This window comes from Trifolium pratense, linkage group LG2 (genome assembly GCF_020283565.1).
Source record: "Trifolium pratense cultivar HEN17-A07 linkage group LG2, ARS_RC_1.1, whole genome shotgun sequence".
Classification (NCBI taxonomy): Eukaryota; Viridiplantae; Streptophyta; class Magnoliopsida; order Fabales; family Fabaceae; genus Trifolium; species Trifolium pratense.
In genome coordinates, this window is record NC_060060.1 from 22,548,381 (window position 1) to 22,575,121 (window position 26,741).

The 26,741-nt window shown below is 31.6% G+C and overlaps 1 protein-coding gene and 1 long non-coding RNA gene across 2 annotated transcripts; one reads left to right on the top strand and one right to left on the bottom strand.

Annotated features, from left to right (window-relative positions):
• Window positions 1-3,557: 3,557 nt before the first annotated feature.
• LOC123904861 lies at window positions 3,558-8,612 on the bottom strand. Its single transcript, XM_045954466.1, has 4 exons — window positions 7,851-8,612; window positions 7,562-7,746; window positions 4,228-4,302; window positions 3,558-4,155 (listed from the first exon to the last, which is right to left on the bottom strand). The coding sequence occupies exons 1-4, from the start codon at window positions 8,464-8,466 to the stop codon at window positions 3,763-3,765; spliced, it is 1,269 nt and encodes a 422-aa protein (XP_045810422.1). The 5' UTR covers window positions 8,467-8,612; the 3' UTR covers window positions 3,558-3,762.
• A 5,684-nt stretch (window positions 8,613-14,296) lies between these two features.
• LOC123904865 lies at window positions 14,297-18,560 on the top strand. Its single transcript, XR_006808279.1, has 2 exons — window positions 14,297-16,110; window positions 18,119-18,560. It is a non-coding gene; the product is annotated as an uncharacterized LOC123904865 (long non-coding RNA).
• The last annotated feature ends 8,181 nt before the right edge of the window (window positions 18,561-26,741 follow it).

Consider the following 26,741-nt stretch of genomic DNA (forward strand, 5'->3'; position numbering starts at 1 on the left):
ACACTCATATATTGAATACACAGACATAAATTTTTGGTTATTTTTACAAGACAATGTTTGTACTAATATATTAATAAGGTAGCCTATTTTTTTTCATGATTTCTCCATTATCTATATTTATATATTTTTTTTGAACAAAATTTATATTATACTAATACGGATATCTGAGGTTTTTTTGTGATGGTTTTACTATTGTTCTTTTTCTATTTTTTTTACTAAATATTATATCCTTTCTGATTTTTTATTTATTTTTTATCTTTTGAATTACTTTCCAATAAATTATTATTTCATGTTACCAAGTGAGGAGCGGCAACGCCGCGACTCCCGTGCGGACGCACGGGTGTCCAGCTAGTTTATTAATTAAATTAAACCTTGAATTGTTATTTAGAGTTTAGTTTTTATTTTTGGTTCAATTCTGTTCAGTGGTTTTTTTTAACACCTGTACGAAAGAGAGCATCACGACATGCAACATGTATCTAGAGCAAGACCTTTTACTTTCATCAAGTAATGTGTTCATTCAAATGGCAAATAATCTGATGGTTGTAATTCATTCGTGATATATTTATAAAAAAGGTATTACGTATTTACGGTATATATAAATTAAATTTCAAAAAAGAAAGAAGGGGTTGGGAAACCTAAGAAAACACGTTATATTTTACTAAATAAAATTGTCGGGTATAAATTCCAAATTCCAACCAGAATACATAAATAATGATGCTAAATTAACAGTTCAAACCTTCACTTGGATCAGAAACTTATTTAAAGTTAAGCAAATTGCAGAAACAGTCATGTAACTTTCCGTTTTTGAGTGCATGTCAATGTCATTATCATCACATTTCAATTTTCATACGATGAAATTATTTAATAAAAAGTAAAAGAAAAAAAAAGATTTAAAGAGAATAGAGGTTAGAGTCCACAAATCCTAACTCAATTTTTAAAAATATTGAAATTGTTAAGTCGGACGTCATGATCCGGGTTCAAACTCCGATCTTCCACTTTATGTGTGTGAATTTTTAATAACTTATCTTTTCGTCTCTGTACTTAAAAAAAATATAGGTTAGGTGAATTGAACAATGCTGACAAAGGTTATATTGACATTCTATGTGACAAATATAATATTCTGCATTTGTTGGTGGAGCTCTTTTATTATGTCATGGGATCTCATTCTAGTCGGCATTACTTCAGAGAACACCTCCTAGTAGTATGAAACAGAAGCAGACAGCTTTTTTTATTGGTGGTTCATACTATTTTCGTGGTTAAAAGAAAATGACCTAATTTTAAAAATAGTACGAGATAGATTATGAACCACAAAATTTTCAAGAAAAAACAGCTCGGTTAAAACTTAGCGTCTTTTCATATACTACAATACAAGTATTGATATTTGAGAAAATCAATTATTTAATTCAATAGAATTATTAAATTGTAAATAAAATAGATTATATAAAGGGCAAAATTGAAAAGCAAAACAATCACAGTAAAAGCTTTTAAATAAAATATATTGAACTAAGTGGTAAGAGTTTTTAATCTCTTAAAAAAATAGTCAAGGGTTCAACATTTGATTTCCATGTTAACGGTGGTAAAAAAATTATACTCTATTGCTAATAGTTGAAAGGAGTACTATTTTTAGAAGGACCGGTGAATTTGAGTAACCAATTCTACCATTACCCGATACCCCCAGTATGTAGCAATAACATCCCAGAAACTCAGTATGTAGCAAATGCATTTGTTGATGTTTTTTTTAGTGCATTTGTTTCTCCTTGAAATTAGAGTACTCCTATATTCTATTTACCTCATGGTTAAACTTTGAATTACCAAGACTCATTTCTCCTAGAAATCAGACTATCAGAGGATTAACACCCAAAAAAAAAGTTACGACAAATTATTCACCTTGTCTTATTACTTTTAACAGTTAAAGAACAGGTTGACCACGCACATGGAGTAATGTTTTCGACCGGTAACAACATAAAGCAAAAGCTACATAACATTTGCTACATACAATGTTTTAAGAACCGGACCGGACCGGCCGGTTCGACCATGAACCAGGCATGGTACCGGTCCGGATGAAAGCCCAAAACCGCTAGTCCTCTAAACCGGAGAAAAACCACTTTGAACCGCTTTAAACCGGTATGAACCGGGAAAACCGGAAAAACTGGCCGGTTCTCTCTTAGTTAAAAAAAAACGAAATTTCAAAAAAAAAAAAATCCATTTTCACAGCAAAAATTTGCGATAACTGAAAACTTAAGAGTGGAGGAATATTGGATCTGACATTGTATAGATGGAAAAAGAAGGAATATAGGATTTGTGAGATAAAATAAGAGAATTTAGAGTAGAGAGATCATCATGTATATCCTTTTTATTGCTTCAAAACACCATCTTAAATGAATAGATTCTCTGCTATTTCATTCTCTGTTGAGAAGTTACTGTTGTTGCAAAGCAGTGTGACGGCTAAATAACGATCAAGTGAATAAGGATTAGGGTTATGTGCTTTTAAATAAACCTATTAGGCCTAATCTCTTTCATGTGAATCATAAGCCCAATCACTTTTTTTTTTAACTACTCTCTACCATACTCATCAAATAAGTTTATTATGTTTTTTTAACTTATTTTTTCTTATATGAATTTTTTTTTTTGTTGTCAAGTTGGTTATGAATATTTTTTATAATAATTTTGTTATGAATTTTTTATTTGCTTCTAAGTTTTATTTATGAATTTTACTTTATAGGTTATGATTAATACTATATTCATATATTCAAACATTTTTTAATATATTTATTAATTATCCAGTTCAATAACGGTTTAACAACGGTTTAACCGATTGAACTAGTTGAACCATGAACCAGAGGTCTTACCGGTTCAATCTCCGGTCCGGTTCTTAAAACATTGGCTACATACTGGAGCGGTTTCTAACCACAGAACGTTGGAAAACACTAAAACAAATACACTTGGTTCCTATAATGATTTCCAACAAGACTCGTTCTTCAACCTTCAATCAAAATGTTACTCCCTATTTCTTGGTTTATATAATTTTCTAAGTAACTTCCCTTAGAAAAATATCTAGATTTTTGAACCTATCATATTGTAAACAGATTCCCACTATGTATGATTTTAGGTTAGAACCCCCACACATTATTATACGATTCCATTGAAGATGGAAATGAATACCAAGCAATACGGTGAATAGCTATGGCTCGAATGTGACTATTTTTTCCTAACAAAACTAGCCTTTGTAATTTGGGCATTATGGTAGATCCAATATCTACTTTTATCAAGTAAACTCTATTTAATACCCAACCTTAAAACATGTCACAAGTGTTCTTAAACCAAAAAGTGAAAAAAAATTCCAACCAATTTTTATCAGTCGAGCTAGTCCTCTAACGAGTCCAAGACTAACATGACTGAGAAAAAAAGTTTGAGAACATTTTTATTTTTTTGCATTTGGACAAATATGACATATAACAAGGTTGAGATCGAAAATGGTAGTTTACTCATACTCAAATTGCAACTGCCATGTTTACCTGACCAATAAAATGACAACACAGCATTTTAACGCTAATGCAGAAAGTCTAAGAAAAACATTCATTCCTGAACATGATGCTGTAAGATTTGGGACAAAGGTCAACTAGCTACTGGACTACAAAATGGCGGAGTCTGGATGTCGGAAGTTTAAACAAAATTGTTCAAAACATGTTTCATGCCAGACGAATAAAAAGGTTCACCTCCACCCAATTATAGTAACAAACACTATGAACAAGTCATAATATATCAAGATTGCACCCCAACATCACCTGCAACATGATTAACTTGACCACCTGCACCATGGTTGCTGTAGTAGCCACCACCTCTGCCGCCTCTTCCTCTGTTGTTATAGTTCCTTGGATAATAATTTCCAGGCTGGTCATAGTATTGGTTGCGGCCACCATTTGGGAACCCTCTGCCTCCTCCACCACCACGGCCTCCACGACCATTTGAATAACCCCTCCTACCGCCTCCACCACGTCCACCTCTTTGATTCTGATAACCCCCCCTCCTGGGGTGAAACTGTTGCTCCTTTCCCTCTCCTCCATCTGGTTGACTGTATTCCGTATCCACCTGAGGATTGTTCTGCTCGTGTTGGACTGGTACAACCTCAGCTGCATTTTCTACTTCTACTTCATCCTGCAAGAGAAAACCTATGGTGTTATATGAAGTTCAATGTCAGCAAGAGGCCTGTGCCGAAGTTATACATACCTTCTGAAATTCTCCTTCAGGATCAGACCGATCTTCTCCAGATCCTTGCCCTTGAAAATTTGCAGTTCCTTCATCCTACAAAATGCATACAGAACTCATAAGCAAAAAGTACAAAGCATCAGGATTTATTTTGGCTTCAATCGAAGAACATAATAACCTTGGGTCTCATGTTAAAATGTTTCTAATCCAAATGCTACAAAACAGGGAGAACTTGAAGAGTGGGCAGATATCCTTTAGATATCATATCAGAGTCTAGAGGTGAAGTTTATGTGACTGTTATCGAAGATAAAATGGAAAACCCTCAAAAACATAACTACAAACACATTTACAAACAGGAATTTTTTAACACCAGATCTTAACATGTTATCATTCTTAACTTCCTCGACATTCTTATGATAAATAAAGATCATAACTTCCTCATTCTTATGATTTTCATGACCTTCAAAAGCGGGCAACCTCTATAATCATGAAAATCTTGAGGTAGCCAAGTACCAGGCTTCCAGATTATAACAACAATTGCAACTTTGAGAAGGTGTCATCCTATGTTATGACAAGGGTTAGGTAGAAAAACTAAAATGCTGTAAAATACAGGAACAACTGACAGGACAGGACAATTAGTTTATAAGGTATAAGGTATTAACGCAATTAACTAAAACGATCAATATATTTGAGAACCTAAGCCAATGCTGAACAAACATATAGGACTTCTAGTTATTAATCCTCTTGAAGGACACAATGAAAACCTATTTCTGCATAGGTTCTCACCATTATGCTATTGCAGCATATTCTAATCAACAGTCAAACTAGATCAATGAAAATATTAGCTACATTTAAATCGATATATTTTACCCTAAACATAAATATTTACTGGTCACACGATTCTACCATATTTTGGTGTTCTCCTTGCGGATTACAAATTCTAAGTTCAACCAAGTGTTTACGATTTTCACTCCTTATGTTGATAATAAACAGAATCTGAATTTCAACTAATTTTTCGGTATGTGTGCATTAAAAGAAAAAGAAAAATGAGCAAGAGCAATGGTTGTCCTCCCAACTATCTCTGTTTTACATAGTTCAATAAAATAAAGTTAGAGCAATATTCACTTATTTATTTCATTCAGACTATCTTCAATTTTTAACAATTTTTCCCATTATTCTCATCCTCAAGGTTTCTATCATCTTCCCCTCAATAGTTTCCACCCTAACACACACACACACACACACAACAAACACATGTACCTTGCATAAAAGGGGAGATAGCCTATAAAGTGAGATGGGTGATTAACTACTACTGACTATAAATTAATTATCAAGAATAAACTCTCTTTCATAGACTACGCATTCAGCTACCATTATCATGTGTGTGAACGCGCGCGATGTGTGAAGTAAAATTATCTCCTAATGAGGGTTAGGGGATGTACAGTCATGAGTTGACTACAGAATCACAAATAGGATACCCTCTTAAGCCCTATATATAACATCATTTCCAAGACCATAGTGGGTAGCATAATATAAATCATTTCACAGGACCACGGGACTTACAAAGGGACACGCATACAGTGTTATTAAAATCCTCGGAACTATAAAAAACAATGATGCACACATTTAACACAAATATGGGATAACATACATATCCAGTATAAGAATCGGATAAAATGATAGTACTATTCTTAAAAAATGTAAGATACGATAAATCTAGGATATTTATGTCATATACATAAAAAATTCACAAAACCAAAAAAAATATAATAGCGATTCCGAAAATTCAAACAAAGAACAACCCTCTTTGATATTAATTTATAGAAATGGTATGCATTCTTGGTTGCATACTGTGGTTTTCAACTTTGGAATGAAAATCTAGATAAAGGAAACCAGATTATGTAGCAAACATTACTACTGAGGAAGAAATATATGCAGCCAACTCATAAACTCACAAATATATATGCAGCATACTATAAACAAACAGTCATGGAATTTGGTACTGAATATGTATCCAATATATAAATGAAGAAAAAAGTGTATATGTTATTCACATAAAAATAAACATAAATCCAACAGATATACAATGTCAATTATACTAGATATATTTGAAAAGATAGTCATGAGAATTACGGGTGCAGGAAAAAAAAAAAACCCTTTACAACTGTATCATGTTCTTTTCTATTGAAATATTAAATACAAAGCTTACACAAAAACAGCATTTGCAAACACATCTGGCAATAATTGAATTGAAGACTCAATTAATATATAACTATAAGATATGCAGGCATGCTCTTTCATGCTTATTTGAGAAAAAACAATACAATTTTCAAAATATGTAAACAAGCCCACATGCAAAACAACAATATCTTTAAGAAATAGAAAACCAGGGTCAGAGGTTCAAGTCATGCATCCTTAAATTATGGGAATGGTTCAGTTTTAAGCTTCTAATAAAACATGGTCAAGGTCAGCACACGTTACAGATTAAATGTGAAAGACAAAGTTTAAATCAATTGAACTATTCAAGATAAAAAATTTATTTGTTATATGCATATTACAAACCATTAGGTTACTAGAAATTTTCAACTAACATTTCAAATGCTAGGGGATAACACTATTTTACACATTATAATACTTCATTCATTCTAGAAATCAAATTCTTAATTCATCTCAATAGCCTTTTATAGCTTAAGCACGGACACAGAGTAGACAGTATATATCTGTTTCCCTCCTGACACTTCAGATTTATCTTAAGCAAATTAATAACTTACCAACTTTTATTTATATCACAGCAATTCAAGAGCACAGGTTGAACTTAACAGCATCATTATTCTCAGAGACAAATTCATCAATATTAAACTCTTCCAGGTCGCAAAAGAAACAAAGTTCAATGGGATTAACTCTAGATTATTTCTGTTATTATACATTATTAATCACTAAACTGAATTGTTTTCTTCAAACTCATCGAGAATGACCACCTTAGTGATTTTATTTCACTCCCCATATATGTATGAAGCAGAGCAATTAGAAACAAAGCAACAAACAAACTACTCCCATCCCTCCCCTCTTACCCGTAAAACTACAAACATCCAAACAAGAATAACTTCTGATAAAAGATTCGACACAATCAAACCACATATTATCAAGACAAATGAAGTAATGTCGATAGCAAGTGTACAATACAACACCAACAAAATATATCCCATTCAATTTCCATCTTCATCAGATATATCCAGCAAAACACTCAACTCAACCAAACAATAAAATTTCAAAACAAAATAACCAATGTAACAGGAATTCTCAACCAAACAATAAAATTTCAAAACAAAATAACCAATGTTAAAAGGAATTATACCTTCTCCTCAGGCTGAGAATCAGAACCTTCCACTTCAACAGAAACCACAGAACCATGCGCCGGCACCTGAAAAGCGCCATAATTTCCAGCAGCTGCAGCAACTTCAACAGTAGCCTTCATCTCAGGAGTCGTCGTAAAATACTCGGAAGACATAATCTTATTCAACTTCTCCCTCAAACCAGCATCTACAAAAACAAAAACAAAAGTTAAACAACAATAATCAACATTCAACACAACAAAAACACAAAAGCTGAATAAAATTTGAAAACCCTAAAATCAAAACCCTTACATGTAACATCAACATTGGGGTCAATAGGCTGTTGAGCCTTAGAAACCCACAACTTAGCATGTTCAATGCATCTCCTCAAAGCATTCTTATGCGAAAAACTGGAATCAGCAGGTCTGGAAATCAACAACCCAAACAAAGCAGAGATCGAGTCCAAATCCTTCTCACCAAGCAGATCCGTTGCATCATCAGTAACATAATCATAAGTCAAGCAACAACCACGTTCATGTGTTCTCGTAAGCATAGTTGAATGAAAATCATTCTGCGTTTTCACTTCAAAAAGCGAACCAAAATAAAGCAAATTCAGAATATCCTCAACAACATCATCGCTCCGCCGTTCGGAATTCTCCGGTAGGGTTTCTCGATTGTTTTGAGTTGCTAGGTCAAGTTCTTCAGCTAGGGCTGAAGAAAGCGGTTGACGAAGTTTCTCGAATTCGTCAATTAGGGCAAGAACGGAGGATTTGGAACGAAGAACTTCTTCTTGCTCCTTGTTGAGTGGTTTCCCTTGTGCAACGGATTCCTCCATTGACGTGATTCTGTTAAGCTTTTTCCGTAGTGCACGAAGGCGTTTGTTGATGAGATTCAATACGGGACCATCGGTGGTGGTTGATGACGCCATTATCAAACGGATAAGGTAATCGGTGGATTACGGTGGCGCCGCTGTGTGCGACGGTGGAAGAGAGATAGGAAATGAGAAAGTGAGGGGTTTGTGTGACAGTGTGAGTTGGGGTTTGGGTTAAACTTGATATGGTTTGTGAGAGTGTGTTGTTTGTACTTTGTGAGTGGTTTATATAGTGTGGATTTTCTTGGCTAAAGGATAAAGAAATTGAACCCATTGGGCCTTTGGTAGCTTCTTTGGAGTACAAATTGAGGCTTTTGTTAGAAATTGTACAACTGGGGGTTTATCGTTAAATTCTTTGTACAGATATGTATCGATATATTTGTTGAGGTGAATGATTCTGATTGGTTTATAAATAATATTTATTAATTTTTAATATTAAATATTATTTGTGGACCAATCACAATGATCCACCTAAGCCGTGTATCGGTACATATTCACATAATATGTGTATCGGAGTGTTCATCTTATCGTAAACATGTTTCCCGTGAGCTGAGCATAGTTCAGTTGACAGAGACATTGCATGTAATATGTAGGGACTGAAGTTTAAATATTTCCACTTATTCACTTTACAAGTGAAATTTTAGTCGCTATGCTATTTGGAGAAAAAAATATATATATAGAGAGGAAAAATTGAGAATTTTGTCAAATATGACTCCCTTGTGTCCCAAAAATAAATTATGACTCCTTCATCTCTTTGATTCCACTTATTGATTCAATGAAATTGGCTTGCATGGAACCATGATTGGGTACAAAACCCAAATAAGTCTACTAAGTCAATTGGAATCCACTAGGTTCCATTTCACAAATGGGGGGTTTATCGTTAAATTCTTTGTACACATATGTATCGGTATATTTATTGAGGTGGATGATTCTGATTGGTTTATAAATAATATTTATTAATTTTTAATATTAAATATTATTTGTGGACCAATCACAATGATCCACCTAAGCCGTGTATCGGTACATATCCACATAAGGGACACCTAATTCATAATTTTGACAGAGCACCTAAAATCACATAGACGACCCTGCGAATAATTTGTTAATTCCAAAATTACCCTATGAGGTGTTAGTTAAATAATGGCAGCTTCAACAACCACTGACGGTTACGTCTTGAACCTAACAACAAACGCCTTTGTGCAGACCACAAGAAACTCAAGAGCCTTTGTGCAGTCCACAAGAAACTCAAGAGAATCACATTAATGGAAGAATCAATTTCTCAAAAAAAAACAGCATAATCCTACTTGAGAATTTCGCTCCCCTTTCCAAATGACCGAGCAACAAACTTAAATGGCGATGATGTGGTGTAAATAATATAAAGTTAATTTCTTCGGTTGTTATTGTTACTAATTACTACTTTATTCATATTTTATTAATGAATTATAGATAATTTTGCAATCACATATTGGATGGAAACCTGGGGAATAAATTCACTCTTTAAGTATGAAATTCAACCAATGATGAGGAATAAATTTCTATTTCATCATTTAAGCATAGAATCTAATCAGTGTCTGCAGACTACAACAATGAACTCTCATGTGTAAAGACATACTATCACTCAACCCAACTTATAAATGCCTTTCGTGTGTAAAAACATACCATGCAATAGTTATTAATTTGAAGGTCTGGTCAGCAAGGGTAGAGTCTATGCAAATAGAGCTAATGTGATTTGGTTTGCCCGCATTTGGTGCACTTAAAAAGCAATAAATGTTAAGGTTTTTAAGGATAACAAAGTTAGCGCATAAAAAATTGTAGAGTCGGTGAAAATTCTATCTTGGAAATGGCTGGAGTTTAAATCTAACAAGCTGGATTACGTTGTAAATCAAGGTTTTAAATTGCAGTCCGCAATCGCAATTGTGGCCGCAGAATTGCTGATACGATAGCCTCCGCAACCGCATCGCACCGCAATTGCGGTGTGATCTTAATTCACGTGTACGACCGCATCACAACCGCATCAGAAGCCGCATCAGACGTTTTCGGCGATGTTCGTTCAAATTTTCTCACCAAAAAATAAAATTTATGAACTTCAAATCATAATTTGTGTCAAATCTAATGAAAAATCTTAATTTTAATGATCTCTCAACCGTGTATTTTAAGAACATTCAAATTAGTGTTTATGGAATAAACTAAGACTATACAATGATGGATAAATAGTGTAGTTACGTAGTAGTTTCATTATATATATATATATATATATATATATATATATATATAGTTTGTGAAATTTCAAAATGATTTAACGCCGCAACAGCCGCATTGCGCGCTACAACATCCGCAATGAACACATTCGCAACATCCGCGACCGCAACCGCAATTTAAAACCTTGTTGTAAATCAATAGTTTTTAAATCCCAGAGCATGTCTAGGATGCTCAGATCAAGAGTGGACTTTAGGTGGATGATTATGGCTGCCTCTCTGAGTTTGTTTGCAGGATGCTGCTATATCAAAATTCTGCCGTCAGGTGTATTATTTGAATCTTCTGCATCATTTTTTCTGGCAGGGTCTAGCGGATACAAAATACACTTTCTTAATTTTTTATTTTTATTTTTTAAAATGTTAAGTAATTTGAAACAGAGAGAGTATATAACTGGGTTAAAGGAAATACAAAAATTCTTGTATAAAAAATTACTTATTAAAAACAAGAATTGTAAAAAAATAATCATATAATTCTAGATACGATAACTTTTTTATACATTCGTCAAAAAAGAAAAAAACTTTTTTATACATCTATGTAGAGTGTAAGCAGATAAAAAAAAATGATTAATTTGACAATTCAATCCAAATTATAAAAAATATATTTTTGTATTGTTTTGTTAAAAACTGAACCAAACTGATGAAAAAATATATATTTAGATGTATCTAGAGGTGAGAATAGGTTAGGTCGAGCTAGAGGTATCTTGATTGGAATGTTGCACTTCAAAATTCACATCATCTTGTTGGCATCTAGAGGTGAGAATAGGTTAGGTCGAGCTAGACTTTGCCAAGTCCGAGTCTGATCTGTCAAAAAATCGAAGATCTGTGCCTGACATGTGGCTTATTATAGACTTATCTTTTTGGCCTGGGTCTGGCCTTTTGCAAGGCAATGTGGTCTGTTAACTTGTTTAAAAGCCTATTTTACATGAACATATTTAAAATTAAAATTATAATAATATATTTAAATATTTGAAAAACTATTGTAGATTAATAAGCTTAAACTACTGAAAAAGTTATTAAATTTATAATTTAATCAAAGTACAAATTTTAATATATATATATATATATATATATATATATATATATATATATATATATATATATATATATATATATATTAAAATAATAGTAGTAAATATATTATTCATATTAACTTAAATACGTCGGCCTAGTAGGCTAATAAAAAAATCTTGAACTGCTCTATTTAAAGAAATAGGATGGTCTGGCCTTAGCCTATATAAGCTAGGCTATAGGCCTAGGTAGGTTGGTCTGGCCTATTCCCACCTCTACTGATATCCAGAGAACATATTTTGATTTGCCATGGATTTAGGGGTCCTGTAAGCACTAACCACTTGCATTGCTAAGTTTTGTTTTCCTGATTTAAGTTACTATTACGATCACTGATGAATTAGGACTCTCCTAAGTTCTGAGCATGTTTATCAACAATCGTTAAACTAGAATCTTCAACATTTATCACCTTTTTTTGTTTATTTTTTTTTGCTAATCTGCCATATATTGTCTGCACAAAGATCTTTGTTGCTTATCTGGTTGGTTTACTACTATCCTTGGACTCCTTAACTTGCTCATCCTCTTCAGAAGGTGACAGTCTCTCACAATTTTCAACAAAATGACATACGACTTTGCAATGAGTCTAAAATCAGACATGTTTTCATAATCAATCTCCAAAAAAAAAAAAAAAAAGCAAACTCATTCGTTTCCACCAGAACTTTATATCTAAGGGTTTAAAATAAGTCCATGTCAATAACACTCTAACAAATTGGCCAAACTACAATTATACAAAGGTTTTACAATGATAACTTCGGTGCATACAAGGGTACCTAAGCTACTATAGCAATAGAACATGAATGATCGAATCAGAAAATCACAAGTCGGTGAAGTCAGGTGAGAAGGTATGAGGGTGAACAATGTATTTTTTGTAACAACCCGATTTTTTTTTTAAAATTAAATAACTAAAGAAGACTTTATTTCCTTAAAAAGTATGACTAAATTTTTATCTTTATAAAGTAGAATAACTATCAGAGATTACAAGTAATAAAATATTATAGACTCTAAGACTCCTTCCCAAGTGTCACAATCAGAGAGGGCTTCTCAAACTCGAAAACTCGACAACTTGTAAATACTGCGATTTTACAATCGCAGGGCCAAGCCGGACAACACAAACAACAAAGGGGTGAGAATATATTCACACAAGACAACCGTGTATTAACACAACAAGAATAGGGAATAAGAAAACATAAACACATAAAAGATTTAAGGCACTACCGTCACTACGGGACCAAAACACAATTTAGCATATATGAGGACACTGACTAAGTACACAAACACGTCAATTAGCAAATAACTCATTAAAACACAACAATACTCAACATTCAAATTCATGGCTTCCCAATGTCGTTAAAAATGTTATGTCAACTTAATTCCCAACATCGTTTCTCAACATAATTTTCCAACGTAATTTCTCGATGAAATTTTCCAACATAATGTCTCGACTTATGAGACATTTAAACAAAATAAGCAATCATAACTCAACGTAATTTAAGACTCTTTTTAATCATAGATAATTTCAAGAACACAAAAATAAGGTAAAAGGGAAGTAGGGCAAGGTCCCCTCGACTACTCTGATAATTAACACTAGCCCTATATGTGAACTCACTCACCCCCTTACCTTAGGTTTTTGCAGAGATTCTTTAAGGTTTGCTTGCTGCTCTTGTTCTCACTCTTTTGTTTCTCTTAATCATAAAAGTAATCTAAATCTTTAGCTGATTTGTTTCTAAAATTTAATCTTGTTAAATGATCCATTATTTTGTTTTTTCCTTAAAAATCTCATCTCATAATTTTTCATGAAAATCTATTATTTTGTTTCTAAGATTAAAACATATCTTCCAAAAATATATCATAATTTGTTACAAAAATATATTCTTTTCTAAATAAATATTAACCAATTAATTAAAATAAGCTGAATCCAAATAAAATAAATAGTTCTAAAGTTTGGGGCGTTACATTTTTTGTCTGACTATTTTTGTTTTCGACTAACTATGTTTTAAAGTTCCCCTACTAATAACTAATTGTTGAATAAGAGAAACACTTTAATTCATATATTGTTTACATTAACTAGATTGTCACTAACGATAATTTTACAAATGTTTCTAATGAGATGTGAACCCACTATCTTGAGATCAGAAAGTTAAGTTATTAACACTGAGCTAGAACTTAAAAAAAGTAAAAATTAAAAAAAAATTGAGAGTAGGAAATGTTTTTGTTAATCAATGACACTATAAATAATTTTCAAAGTTAAAGACATGGTAAAAAATATATAGTATCTTTTTTTTTTTTTTGCTAAAAAAGTCTATAGTATCAATCAACACAAGAAAAACATTAATGTAGATAAAAAGATTTTCGAGAAAGACAACTCGGTGAAAAAATTGATCTTGGAAGAAAGTTTGAAATTCCAATTTTTATAGCAAAACTTTACAACAAAAAGTTTTGGGCGGGAGTTTAAAGTTTAAATTTTTGAGGTGTATACACTTCGAAAACCTTGGGCGGTAGTTTTGAGGGGTATTCATGAAAACCTTGGGCGGGAGTATGAAATTCCATTTTTTATCGCCAACAGTAATACTCGCGTTTATAAATTCAACAACATGAAGCCAACTATCTCATTCCCCATTTCCACTTCTCTCTCAAAATTTCTCTTTCATAAATCATTTCCCATATCTCATTCTCTACTCTATCTCTCTATACTCTCTCTCTCTCTCTCTCTCTCTCTCTCTCTCTCTCTCTCTCCCTCCCTCTCAAAATTTCCCTTTCACTCTTGCACCACCATCGTGCTACTTCTACACCACCATCACGCCGCCACTGCCTTTCCTCCTTCAATTCGGCTGTGTTTTCAATCATTACTCTATACAACAACGATAAGTTAGCCCTTTTAATTATTTATTTATTGAAGTTAAAAACAAAAATCATCTATATTATCGATCAAAAAACTACTAATATAAATATTAAAAAAAATCTATATCATTAAATGACTACTATATTGTTTACATCACACAAGATTGATAATAATATGTATCTTTGCTTTAAAGGGAGGATTATAACATCTTATTGATTTCAAATAATTTTTTATTATAAAATTAATTAGAAGTTTCTTTTGCTTTCTAACAAGATCTCCCAACCATGAAAATAAATTCCAATTCATGGTTTAATTTCGTCAATTGCTCTTTGGACTTTGTAATCTTCTACATCAAATAGCTTTCATGGTTTAACTTCTTCTTACCTTGCTCAAATTCATAATAGTTTTTGTATTTTGTTATAATCCTTTGGATCTCCCATGGGAAAGGCCAAACCTCTGGCCGAGAATGAAAATCGAGATAAAGTATATCACAAACATCAATCCTACAAAAGGTGGTGATTTCATCAATCTTCTTGATTAAACCTTTTTTTCTTTTGTTGTAAATTATTCTCCTAATCACTAACCATGAATACTAGTTTCAACTTTTTTGAAACCATGGATATGAAAACTTTTTTCTTGTGTGAAGAAAACCATACAAGAATTTTTTTTTCACATCTACCGTTAATTTGAAAAAAGTTGAAACTAGTATTTGTGATTAGTGATCCTGCTAGGAGGACAACTTATAACGAAAGAAAAAAGGGTTTAACCAAGAAGATTGATGAATTCGGCACCCTTTGTAGGATTGATGTTTGTGATATACTTTATATCAATTTTCATTAGGGGCCAGAGGTCAGGCCTTCTCCATGGGAGGTCCAAAGGATTATCACAAAATACAAAAATTATTCTAAATTTGACCAAGGTAAGAAGCTGAACCACGAGAGCTATTTGATGCAAAGGATTACGAAGTCCAAAGAGCAATTGACAAAATTGGAGCAAAATAATTGGAAAATGCATAAGTCCTTGATCTTATATCAATGTCTTCTCAAAGAAAATTTGATCAACACTCTAAACAATTGGAAAATGCAATTATTGTCGCTCTGAATTTGGTTGATAAGAATAACAAAGAGAATGAAATAGATGTTCTTGAGGGGCATCTAAAGAAATTGGAGAGCATGCATGTTGAAACACCTTATTGCCAAGACTTCTTATAATTTTATTTTTCTTTGTTAAATTTGAAGTGTTTAATGCAAGCTTTTTTGTTGGTTGTAACCTATAATGTTTGACATATTTAATTTTAAACTTTCATTGTGTTATTTTGATGTGAATTGAACTATATTTAGCTCTCTCATGTTACATTATATAATAAAAGACTCATTTTTTATAAGTCTTTTTTTTTTTGTCTTGCTCGATGAAAATGTGGATGTGGACAGAAAATCTCATATAGCAAAACCTTCATTTATAGAGAGATCCAAGAGGAGTTGAAAGAGAAGTCTTGAATCAAAGTTTCTTCTCTCGGTTGAAGTTTCATGAATGTAGTGTAGGGTAAGAGAAATGTTTTGATCTAGTGTGGTAATGTCTAATTGCATAATATACACTTAGATTAATCTAATGATTAAGTTAAATGGTACACCGGTGAGGAACTTGATAGAGCTTTTACCTTAGAATCCACACACACTCACACACACACATATATATATATATATATATATATATATATATATATATATATATATATATATATATATATATATATATATATATATATATATATATATATATATATATATATATATATATATATATATATAACAAAAGAAAAATATGGACAAATGTGCATTATTTTTTGGATCAAATGCATTAAATAAAAAAATAACTTTAATTTAGAATTTACTATATCATGTTAATTAAATATATTTTTCACTGAATATATAGTTGTATTTTTTATTAAACAATAGCATTATAATATTAAGAATAAAAATATAATTTGGTCTTACAATTTACATACGACTCAGTTCAGTTTCAAATTAGTCTTTTAACATTTTTATATAAGAGAAAAATAGTATCTTTATTAAAATAAAGATACAATCTAAATTTATCCCGTATAAAATTGCCAGAAACTAATTTAGATATTATTTTTTGTCATTGATTAAATTTAGCCACGAGAAAATTGCGAGGGAGTAAATTTATACTTTAGTCTAATTTTATTTTTTGGTGTTGGAGTTGTCTTTAGTCTAATTTATCCATTATTAAAAACATTATCTTACCTCCCCTCCCCTCCCTTCTATCTACTTCGAACCAAATAATGTGAAGAAAAAAAATTAATTTAGGGGAGGTTTCATTTAACTCCCTTAAATTATCCTTCATGATAAGCTCTCAACCAAGATTATCAAAACCGGATCGGACCAGCCGGTCGGACCGGTCGGGCCGTGAACCGGTCATGAAAACGGTTCGGTTTTGAGCAAAAAACGGATAGGAAACCGACCGGCAAAAAAACCCGTGAACCGGGGTCGAACCGGGTTGAACCGGCCAGGCGGTTCAAGCGGTTTTGCAGATTTTTTTATTTTTATTTTAAAAAAAGGGCAAAACGACGTCGTTTTAATTTATTTTTTTAAAAAAAAATCTGAAACTAAACAACGACGTCGTAGGAATAGGAAATGTTTTTGTTTTTCATCTATTTTTCATTTGGTTTGAATTATAAATTTTATTTTATTTTGACTTGTGATATTTTATTTTTTTAATGTGTGAAATTATGAAATATTGAGCAATTATTTATATATATTTATTTATATTTCAATTAAAAACGGTTCGACCCCGATTGAACCTGGTCCGACTAATTGAACCTTGAACCGGTGAGCTCGCCGGTTCGATGACCGGTCCGGTTCTGACAACCTTGCTCTCAACATATGAGAACTTGACTTTGAGAGGTTGTAACTTGCCTTCAATTTGCAACTTGTGCCTCGCTCACGCAGAAACTTCTCACCACCTCTTTCTGCAATGTCCTTTTGCTTTATCTTTATGGAATTGATTAGGTTCTATTTTTTCTTTGTATTTTTTAAAATAGATTTTCTAAAACCGTTTTTCAAAATATTATAAGTTTTTATATATTCGTTTTTTCTAAATTGAAACACTAATTTTGACATCATATAAAACATAAACACACATTATTGAAGATCAAAACATAGTCAAAATCACAATTTTTTTAAAAGTTGTATTTCAAAAATGATTTTTATGAAAACCTATTTGAAATAGCTTCAAAATTAAATGATTTTTCGAAATTCTAATATTCAAAAAAAGTTTCAATAAAATGATCAAATATCTAAAATAACATTTTAAGAATAACTATTTAAACCAAATTTTCATTTGAAGCTTTTATAAAAAAAATTCTTTGTAAATTTTTTTTACTCAAAATTATGTAACACTACAAGAATCTATTTTGAAAAAATCTATAACAAACAGCCCTATATCTTGTATTGTGTTTGTGTTGATTCACACAAGTTGAATTTTTGGCATGATGAATAGGTTTGATACTATAGTAGTATTGGTGGTGCAGATTTGGAAAATTGGAATAAGAACGGTGAGTTCAGTGTTGGAAGTGAAATCGGCTATGTCAATCCCTTTACTCTTGTTAGAAAAATGTGATTCACTATCATTTGGCACTTCTCTTTAAAAGGAGTAAGCTACAATTGATGCAGATAAGTCGGAAAATGAAGAACTTGATAAGGAACAAGAAGTTGACAGTGATATTAACTATGAAAAAATGCTTGTGAGAATCCAATGGAAGGTAACACCCCTACTAGTTGACTACATTTCCAACGTTGTACAAGTTAATTTATGGATATCTCATAATTCTTGTGATATTGGAATGTTAACTAGAAAACTAATTTATGGTGATATTGGAATGTTTAGCTTGAGATGAAATCTAGCTTACCAAACAACATTATAAGAAAAGCAACTCATGATTGAAGCCAAAACGCACGTTTAAGCCTTCTCAACGTGTATCCAAAAAATCACTTAGCCTTTTCAGAACAAGAAATAATTAATGTATTGTGAGAAAAAGTTTTAACTTCCATTTCAATTTTCTCACAAAAAAGGTTATCCTAGAGCTTCTCCATATCCATGATTTTACGGTAGAGCTTCTATATAACGTTTCCTTCTTTTCCTTCTTATTTTCTACAAATTCCTTCTCTTTTTCATGTTCTCTGCAAATGGTACTAATGTTCTTGGTAAACTACTTGCAGGTTTGTTTTTCAATTATTTTAATTTTAATCTTTTTTCTCGTAGAGTTCTTTTTTATCAAACAAAATGGTCTTTGTAATTATATATGTATGTATGTTATTTAAACACTTGGACAATTTATCGAAGCTATATCATGAGAACGAGAATGGATCCTCTCCCGTGAGAATCTCACAGGAGGGATTCCGGTGCAAATCTGCACCCTTCAAAAAAAAAATTATTAGTCTGACCTGTTGCAAAAAAGCAAGAGTGGTCCAGATTTAACTAGAGGAAAAGCCCACGGGAGACAATCCTCACCGCATGAGAACATCTTAAATCATTTTTATTTTCTCTATTGTTATCGTATATATACTATATCATAGCTAATTTTTTTTCTTCTTTGTCATCTATAGTTAATGGAAGAGAGAAAATGATGTTATCGATCCAAGTAACGACTGTAATTTCTTTGATTAAACAAGCGAGTTACAAACTTTTATTTTAATAATATCATATATTTATTTCTTTAATTATTTTTATTTTATTTTGTACATAAAATTTCTCATGGATCCTTTTACCTCTCTCTTACCGCTGCTCTCTTGGTAACTTAAACATTAAAGTTTTTGCAGATATTTCATACTCCATCCATCTCTAAATATAAGATCTAGTTTGATCACTGCACGTATGTTAATGTACAAGTTTGATCACTAATATCTTTAATTGTCTATTAGTAAAAATTATAAAAATTTAATATTTTGAAAATACTCATCAAAATAAATTAAACAAGATCTTATATACTAATATTTACCTCTACTACGGTCAAAACAAGAACTTAGTATATATTATTAAAAAAAATACGATCAAAACAAGATAAATGAATAGTACATTTTATTCAAAGTAGCTCTTATAAAAAGGAACGGATGGAGTAACATATTTTGCTCCATATAAAATACTTTTCTCCAGTCCGATCAACGTGATCAACGTTCTCAATTTTCTATACCAGATGTGATGTTAAACTCTTAGTGTTCATGAATCTCCCAATAGTATTTGGCAAATGCTAAATAGTGTTCGCGGGGCACCCTTTAAGCCCTTAAATAGTAAGTTTTTTATAGAATTTTTGTGGAAATGCGTAAAGTCAACGCATTGAAAATTGAAGTGTGTAATTTTTTGAATAAAAAATTTCTTTTAATAGAATACTTAAAGAGTATCCCGGAGACACTCGTTAGCAAGACGCATAGTATTTTATAAAACGAAATCCCATATTACAGTCTTAACTCGTGTTTGACCTATGTTCACAAAGTCAAACTTTCAACCAAGTCATAATCACTTTTCACTAATCATGTTTTCTCATAACTCTAATATGAACATCAATATGTTTGGGTCCATCACTGTGAATCATATAAACTTATCTATCACAATGTTGTGCCACTCACAAACAAGAACCATAGTCAAGTTTAACCTTCTTTCTTAATCATGTAAGTATCAATTATAAGTGAGTGGAGTTTTGGGACATTTGACAATATATATGGAAGTTGTGGGCACCTTTCCCACCACCTCCCCCATATGTTTAAACGCGGAGTTAATACACATAAACAACTATATCACTTTGTTTGTCCATATATGGCACTTGTTGTGACCCTTCAATTCCATCATGCATGATTGTAATCTAAACAGTAGTTAATTTGGACATATTCATGCTCCAAATTTTGTGTGGATTCTGCTTTCTAGGATTTGATTAAGCTAGTTGGCCGACTCTACCTGGCTGCTATGTGGTTTATATACATTGTCAATTTTACCGACTACATATCTGACTTTTAGAGAAAAAGGGTCTCAGTAATCCAGAGTTCTATTGTAAGATAAATAAAATTTAGTCAAAAATTATTTCCACTATAAATTGAATATTTGTGTTCTCCTGAACGATCAGTTCTAAGAAAGTTCATTAATCATTTGAATCTAATATTTTAATTTATATAATATAATGTGACTTATGATCCAATGGGAAAATAATATCACAAAATAATTTTGCTTGTGCATATTAGATGGAGACTATTATATATTTGTTATGATGATTTTATGACTGAAGATCAATGTCGCTTTCAAGCATGTAAAATGGAATACTTCATATGCTTCATTGCAATAAGAAGCGACAAGCAAATTTTATCACTATTGACTATTTTTCCCCACTTTCGTGTAGTATATCTGATGATTAAATTGTGGTTATGGTTATCATCGTGATCATTAATTTGACCAAAAATTGCAATTAAAGTGGTCGATGACTTAATGTGAAATCACTTACATTTTATTGACATTAACGTACAATCTTAATATAGCAGTCTACATCATAATTTTTGAGTGTATATTGACTACTTCCTTCGTTCCAAAATAAGTGTCATGGTTAACCATCTCCATGCACAATTTAATGATTGTTTATATCTTTAATAATATATTATTAAAAATTATAAAATATTAATATTTAAAAAGTATTTATTGAGATAAATTCAACATCTTATATATTAATATTTGTCTTTATTATATATTAAAAGAAAAATATAGTCAAAGTAGTTTATGTGAATAGTACACATAGTCAACTTATGACATTCATTTTGAGACGAAGAGAATATATATTGTTTCACGCATAACTGAAAATGCTAATTAACATCAACATTTTTTTTTTGGTACGATAGCAAAAAAGAGACTGGAAAAAAAAATTAAAAAAAAAGAGATCAAGTATAAGGGTGAAACACCCTTAAAACATCAGACTGAAGGATACTCTTCATCTCCGTAGGTGAGGATTCCCAAAAGGTCAATTTGTCATCATTAGCCGAATTAACATCAACATTCTCCTTTTAAATAAAAATTTGAGAAAATTATTAAAATAGTTTCAGACTCTAGGAACTCTCAATATTTAATATGAGAAAATACTAAAACTTCCATAAATCATTAAATTGAAGGCCGGGCTTCAAAATGGCCCTAGAGTGTTTACGATTTGATCTTTGAGAATATAAATATTCTAATTTAATCTTTGAGTCTCTTAAATGTTTCTCATAATTCATTTTATGAACATCGTAGATTGTGATGATGTCTATTAAGTGCATTGTTAAAGTGAAGAATATAATATATTCACTAGTGGAAAAAACACTTTATAGAAAACTTCTTAGGTCGGTTAGCGTTGCCACCTGACTTAAGAACACGTGCGGTGGCAACTTCGTAAATACGTTAAACTTTTTTAGGTCGGTTCTTTCATCAACCGACGTAATAGATATTAAAAAAATAATATTAAATTCAAATAAAATTCATTAATTTATAAAACCTTCTTGTTAAGTCAGGAGTCGGTCAGCTGACTTAAGAAACCTCTTTTGTTAAGTCAGGTGGCGCTTAACTGACCTAAGAAGTATCTTTATTTTTAATAATAAATTGAATTATAATGTGGCATATGAGAATCGAACTCACCTCCTTAACATAAAAAACAAATCCTCTTTACCAAAAAAAAAAATCCTAATTTTTAACTTTTTATATTTTAAGAGAAAATCATAATCTTTTAAAAGAAAAACAATACGAATAGTAATTCAACTAAAAGATTGGAAATTCGATACGCAATCTTCTTCTTCTTCACTGCATTTCATCACTGCAATTCATCACTACACCTTCTTCACCTTCGATACGCAATCTGCTTCTTCTTCTTCACTGCAATTCATCACTACACCTTCTTCACTGCACCTTCATCACCTTCAAACCGTTGATAAAGCTTTAAAACCCTAACTTTCATAGAAATTCAACTAAATCTTGAAAAATTGAACCGTTCCCTTCGCTGCAAGCTTGGAAATTTGAACCGTTCCCTTCACTCTTTCATATGTATGTAAACTTTAAACCCTAACTTTTTATTTTTATTTGTTGTGAGTTTTCAATTTCAATTTCTATTATTATTGTGCATATTTGTGTTTTTTATCATTATTATTATTTTTTCAATTTCTAGCTAATAATGTTGATATGCAAAATGATAATTAAGAACAACACCATGTCCAACAAATTGTTAAGATTCTTTTTCACTGTATTTTAGTTCCCCCCAGTGCAATACAGGGCATATTGAAATTCTTGTTAGAGCTAGCAGCAAGGTTACTCCATCATTAAAATCTAGGTGTTTATAATATGTTCACGTTGTCTTCCATGGCCTGAGTGTAGAGGAGGTTTATAAACATAACTTGATTATGTTGGGTTATTTTCCAACTGGTATATAAGTGTATGCTTAGATTCATCAGTGATCAGTCATCCCTACAAGCACACACTTGCAGTCAGTATGAAAATAAAACTATGTAGTTTTGTAACTGTGTAGTTCAGTTCATGATGTAGCAGTTCAGTTTAAAAATGTGAAAGCTGATGCAGTTTCACAAACCACAGTTTCCCATTTTTCATTGATTCTGAGTTTTTAATTTATCGTTTATGTTTTTTGTAGTGCGGCAAACAGAATCCTAAGATGTACTTTTTAAGTCAGGTACTTATCTGACTTAAGAAGTGGATTCTAACAGACCTAAGAAGTACTTTTTAAGTCAGGTCAAATACGACTTAAGAGGTGGATTCTAACAGACCTAAGATGTACTTTTTAAGTCAGGTACTTATCTGACTTAAGAAGTAGATTCTAACAGACCTAAGAAGTACTTTTTAAGTCAGGTCAAATACGACTTAAGAGGTGGATTCTAACAGACCTAAGAAGTATTTTTTAAGTCAGTTCCAAATCCGACTATAGACGTCAATACTTCTTATGTCGGCTTTTCTTAAGTCAGACGCGGAACCGACTTAAAAAGTCAATTTTAACCGACTTAAAAAGCGTTTTTTCCACTAGTGATTGAGGCAGTAAAATAAAGAGGACAGTAAAATAAAGAGGGGAAGCTTGCAATGATTTTAACTCAGTTAATAAAGATATAATATTTTATGGAAAATCCTAAACAGTGCTCCCGAGACACTGTTTAAGGAAGCAAATATAGTAATATGACATTGAACTTTGTGCAATCAATGTCTCGAAAGTCTAAAAAGTATTATTTTCAATTTACAAATTTCCTTTTTTGGTTTTCTTAACCAATGCCCAGGGGCACATTTTATATGTATGAGTTGGGATTCGAATCACAGATTTATTTCCCTTATGAACTTTCACTTATATATGCAGGAGGTTGGGGTTGGAACTCCGGTAGTCCTACTTATTCATCTTAAATTAGATGAAATTTCAAGCCACTAAATTACTTCACTAATAAAAGAAAAGAACATAGATCATTTTATTCTTTAATTATAAAAAGAAAAATGACTATTGTGTGTGAGTGTAACTAAATATTTAGATTTAAACTTGTGATTTACACAAGACTTACTCATTATTTTAACAATATCTAGAGCACGATGATCTTACATTTTTTTTGTTTTATGTGATTTTACAGAATTTGTATAGTGAAAAAAATAAATGAATTGGATGATTTTAAATTTGGATGGTAATGGATGAATCAAAATATTTCATTAATACATTAATAATTTACAAAAAATAAATAAATTAAAAATTCAATCTAATTCAACTGCTAACCATAAAAATCATATAATATCGATCAACTTTATCTTATTTTGAACGACATAGCATACAGTCTAATGATGTAGAAAGAATCATCCATTTGAGTTAACTATTTACATTTCAATTATTAAACTACAAAAATGAATAATTTCTTGATAATTTCATGACTTTTTGGTTATTCAATATCTTCAGGTCATACATCACATTATTTAAAATTATAAGGAGACTGATTTCGTGAGTGGGTAAAATTAGGGAATTAAAATTGTAATTAAGTCTTTTTTTTTCAATTTTTTCCTTCAGTTTTTAATATATTATTAATTAATTTTTATTTTAAAGACTCAATATTTGCCCAAAAAATCAACTAATTCGAGGGTCACTAATTCCTCCATCTAGGTTGGGGCCCAATTGAAGTCAAAACTTTAGTTTTGTAGAGTATAGACTAACTCAACTTAGGAAGTGACATTAAGAAGAATTCAAACTACGGACCTTGAGAGGAACATACTCTAAGGTCCAAAGTCTTCCCACCAGACGAACCCATGTGGATTATTATTATAAAAACATTATGTTAAAAAATAATTCAAATATTTAAATTATTTTAAAATTCAGTTTTTTTCATTCTAATAAATTATTAAATTTTTGTTTATTTTTCTATTTTAATTATAATAAAAAGTCTAACAAAATTGTACCTTTAATAGCGGAAATTATCCGTTGGATCTCATCCAAAAAAAAAAAACTATTGAATTTTGTTCATGTATGTAAACACAAGATAAATAAAACAAGTGAGTTTTCATCTAGAATGTCTTAGAAGAGATTTCACGACTACTCTAAAAAACGACTAAGATAGAATTCACTGTTTTTACTTGAATGGGTTCCCCACTCTTACCTCTCAAGTGTCTCCTTCTATGGTTCATCTTTTCTTGACCTAATGAGTCTCTATTTGGACATCCAGGCCATATAAGCTATGACTCTGAGATTTATATGCAACTCGTATGTACAAGACGCGTGGAGCTCTCAAACACGCATAGTTCACGTCACTCGTACGTGCAGATCACATGGAGCTGGAGTATACATGCGTAGCTCAGGTCACTATGTTTGTTCAGGATGTGTGGCAAGCCAATGTGAAGGACCATAACTTTCACTTACACTAATTCAATATCAAATGACTTGCATAGTTGAACTAAGCGTAGAGCACAACATGTCACAAATGGGTCAAGCTGAGTTTGACGTGTTGAAGGTTGAACTCAACGTGTCTGCATGATAAAGGTAAGGAAGACATGATGAAGGTGGAGCTCAACATGATTTAGATGGTCAAGCTAAGCTAGACATGCTGAAGTTGGAGTTGATGATATCAAGTTGAGATAGACATGATGAAGGTGAAACTCAACGTGTTCTGGATGGTCAAACTGAACTAGTCATGTTGAAGTTTGAGTTTAATGTAACATGGATGGTGAAGCCGAGCTAGACATGCAAAAGGTGATGGTGACCTTAATGGTCAAAGTTGTAATAGAATTCACATTCCTTGAGAAAAGAAAATTAGTTTATATTTTTATCATGCTAGTATTTATCACATACAAATGCATAAGTAAATATAACATTATTAATAATATATTTGTAAAGAAATAATTAATACTGTTGAAAACATAAAAAGAGAAGGACAAGAGAACATTCAAAATACTTTTATTTAAGAACTAAGGTAATACTCCCTCCGGTTCTTTTTATAAGGAACAATTTGAAAAAATCACACAACCAAGGAATCACATTTAACATAATTATTTTCATTTAATACTCTTATAAATTTAAATTTATTCCCTATATACCCTTATTTAATTACTCTTTATTCAACTAATTTACTTATTTTTAAATTCTCTCTTATAATAAATAAGGGCATAAGTGAAATTGAACATTTAAAACATTTGAAAATTGGTCAAAGTTTCTTATAAAAAGGACCAAATTTTTTGCCCCAAGTGTTCCTTATAAAAAGGACCGGAGGGAGTATTACATATCTCAACTTAGAACCAAAGGCAGGGATAACTATTTTCTATATTTTGTCTAAAAGTGAAACTGGGTTTTTAATTTTCACCGTTGTTATCAACGTTGATTGTATCATTGAAAGTGAAATCAACAACAACAACAACAACAGTATAAACATGGCAATAACCCCCAATCATGGAGAGGCTTTGATGAAAGGCCAACAAACTGAAATCGTTTGAGTCCTCCCATTGCTGAATATATATATATATATATATCTGTGTGTTTGCGTGTGCGCGTGTGTGTGCGTGCGTGCGTGTGTGTGTGTGAAAAATAAACGGATGAATTGAAGAAAAGAGTAGTGGTGATCTCCATCGCTTTACTCTTCTCTTCCACTTGCTCGACGAAATTCGAATTGACAATGTGAATTTTATTAAAATTGAAATTAGTG

Coding starts and splice junctions, on each gene's coding strand:
- LOC123904861 (XM_045954466.1), bottom strand. CDS start 8,466: ATGGCGTCATCAACCACCACCGATGGTCCCGTATTGAATCTCATCAAC. Junction 7,747..7,850: donor CCCCAATGTTGATGTTACAT/GTAAGGGTTTTG, acceptor TTGTTTTTGTAG/ATGCTGGTTTGAGGGAGAAG. Junction 4,156..4,227: donor CTGAAGGAGAATTTCAGAAG/GTATGTATAACT, acceptor TTTCTCTTGCAG/GATGAAGTAGAAGTAGAAAA.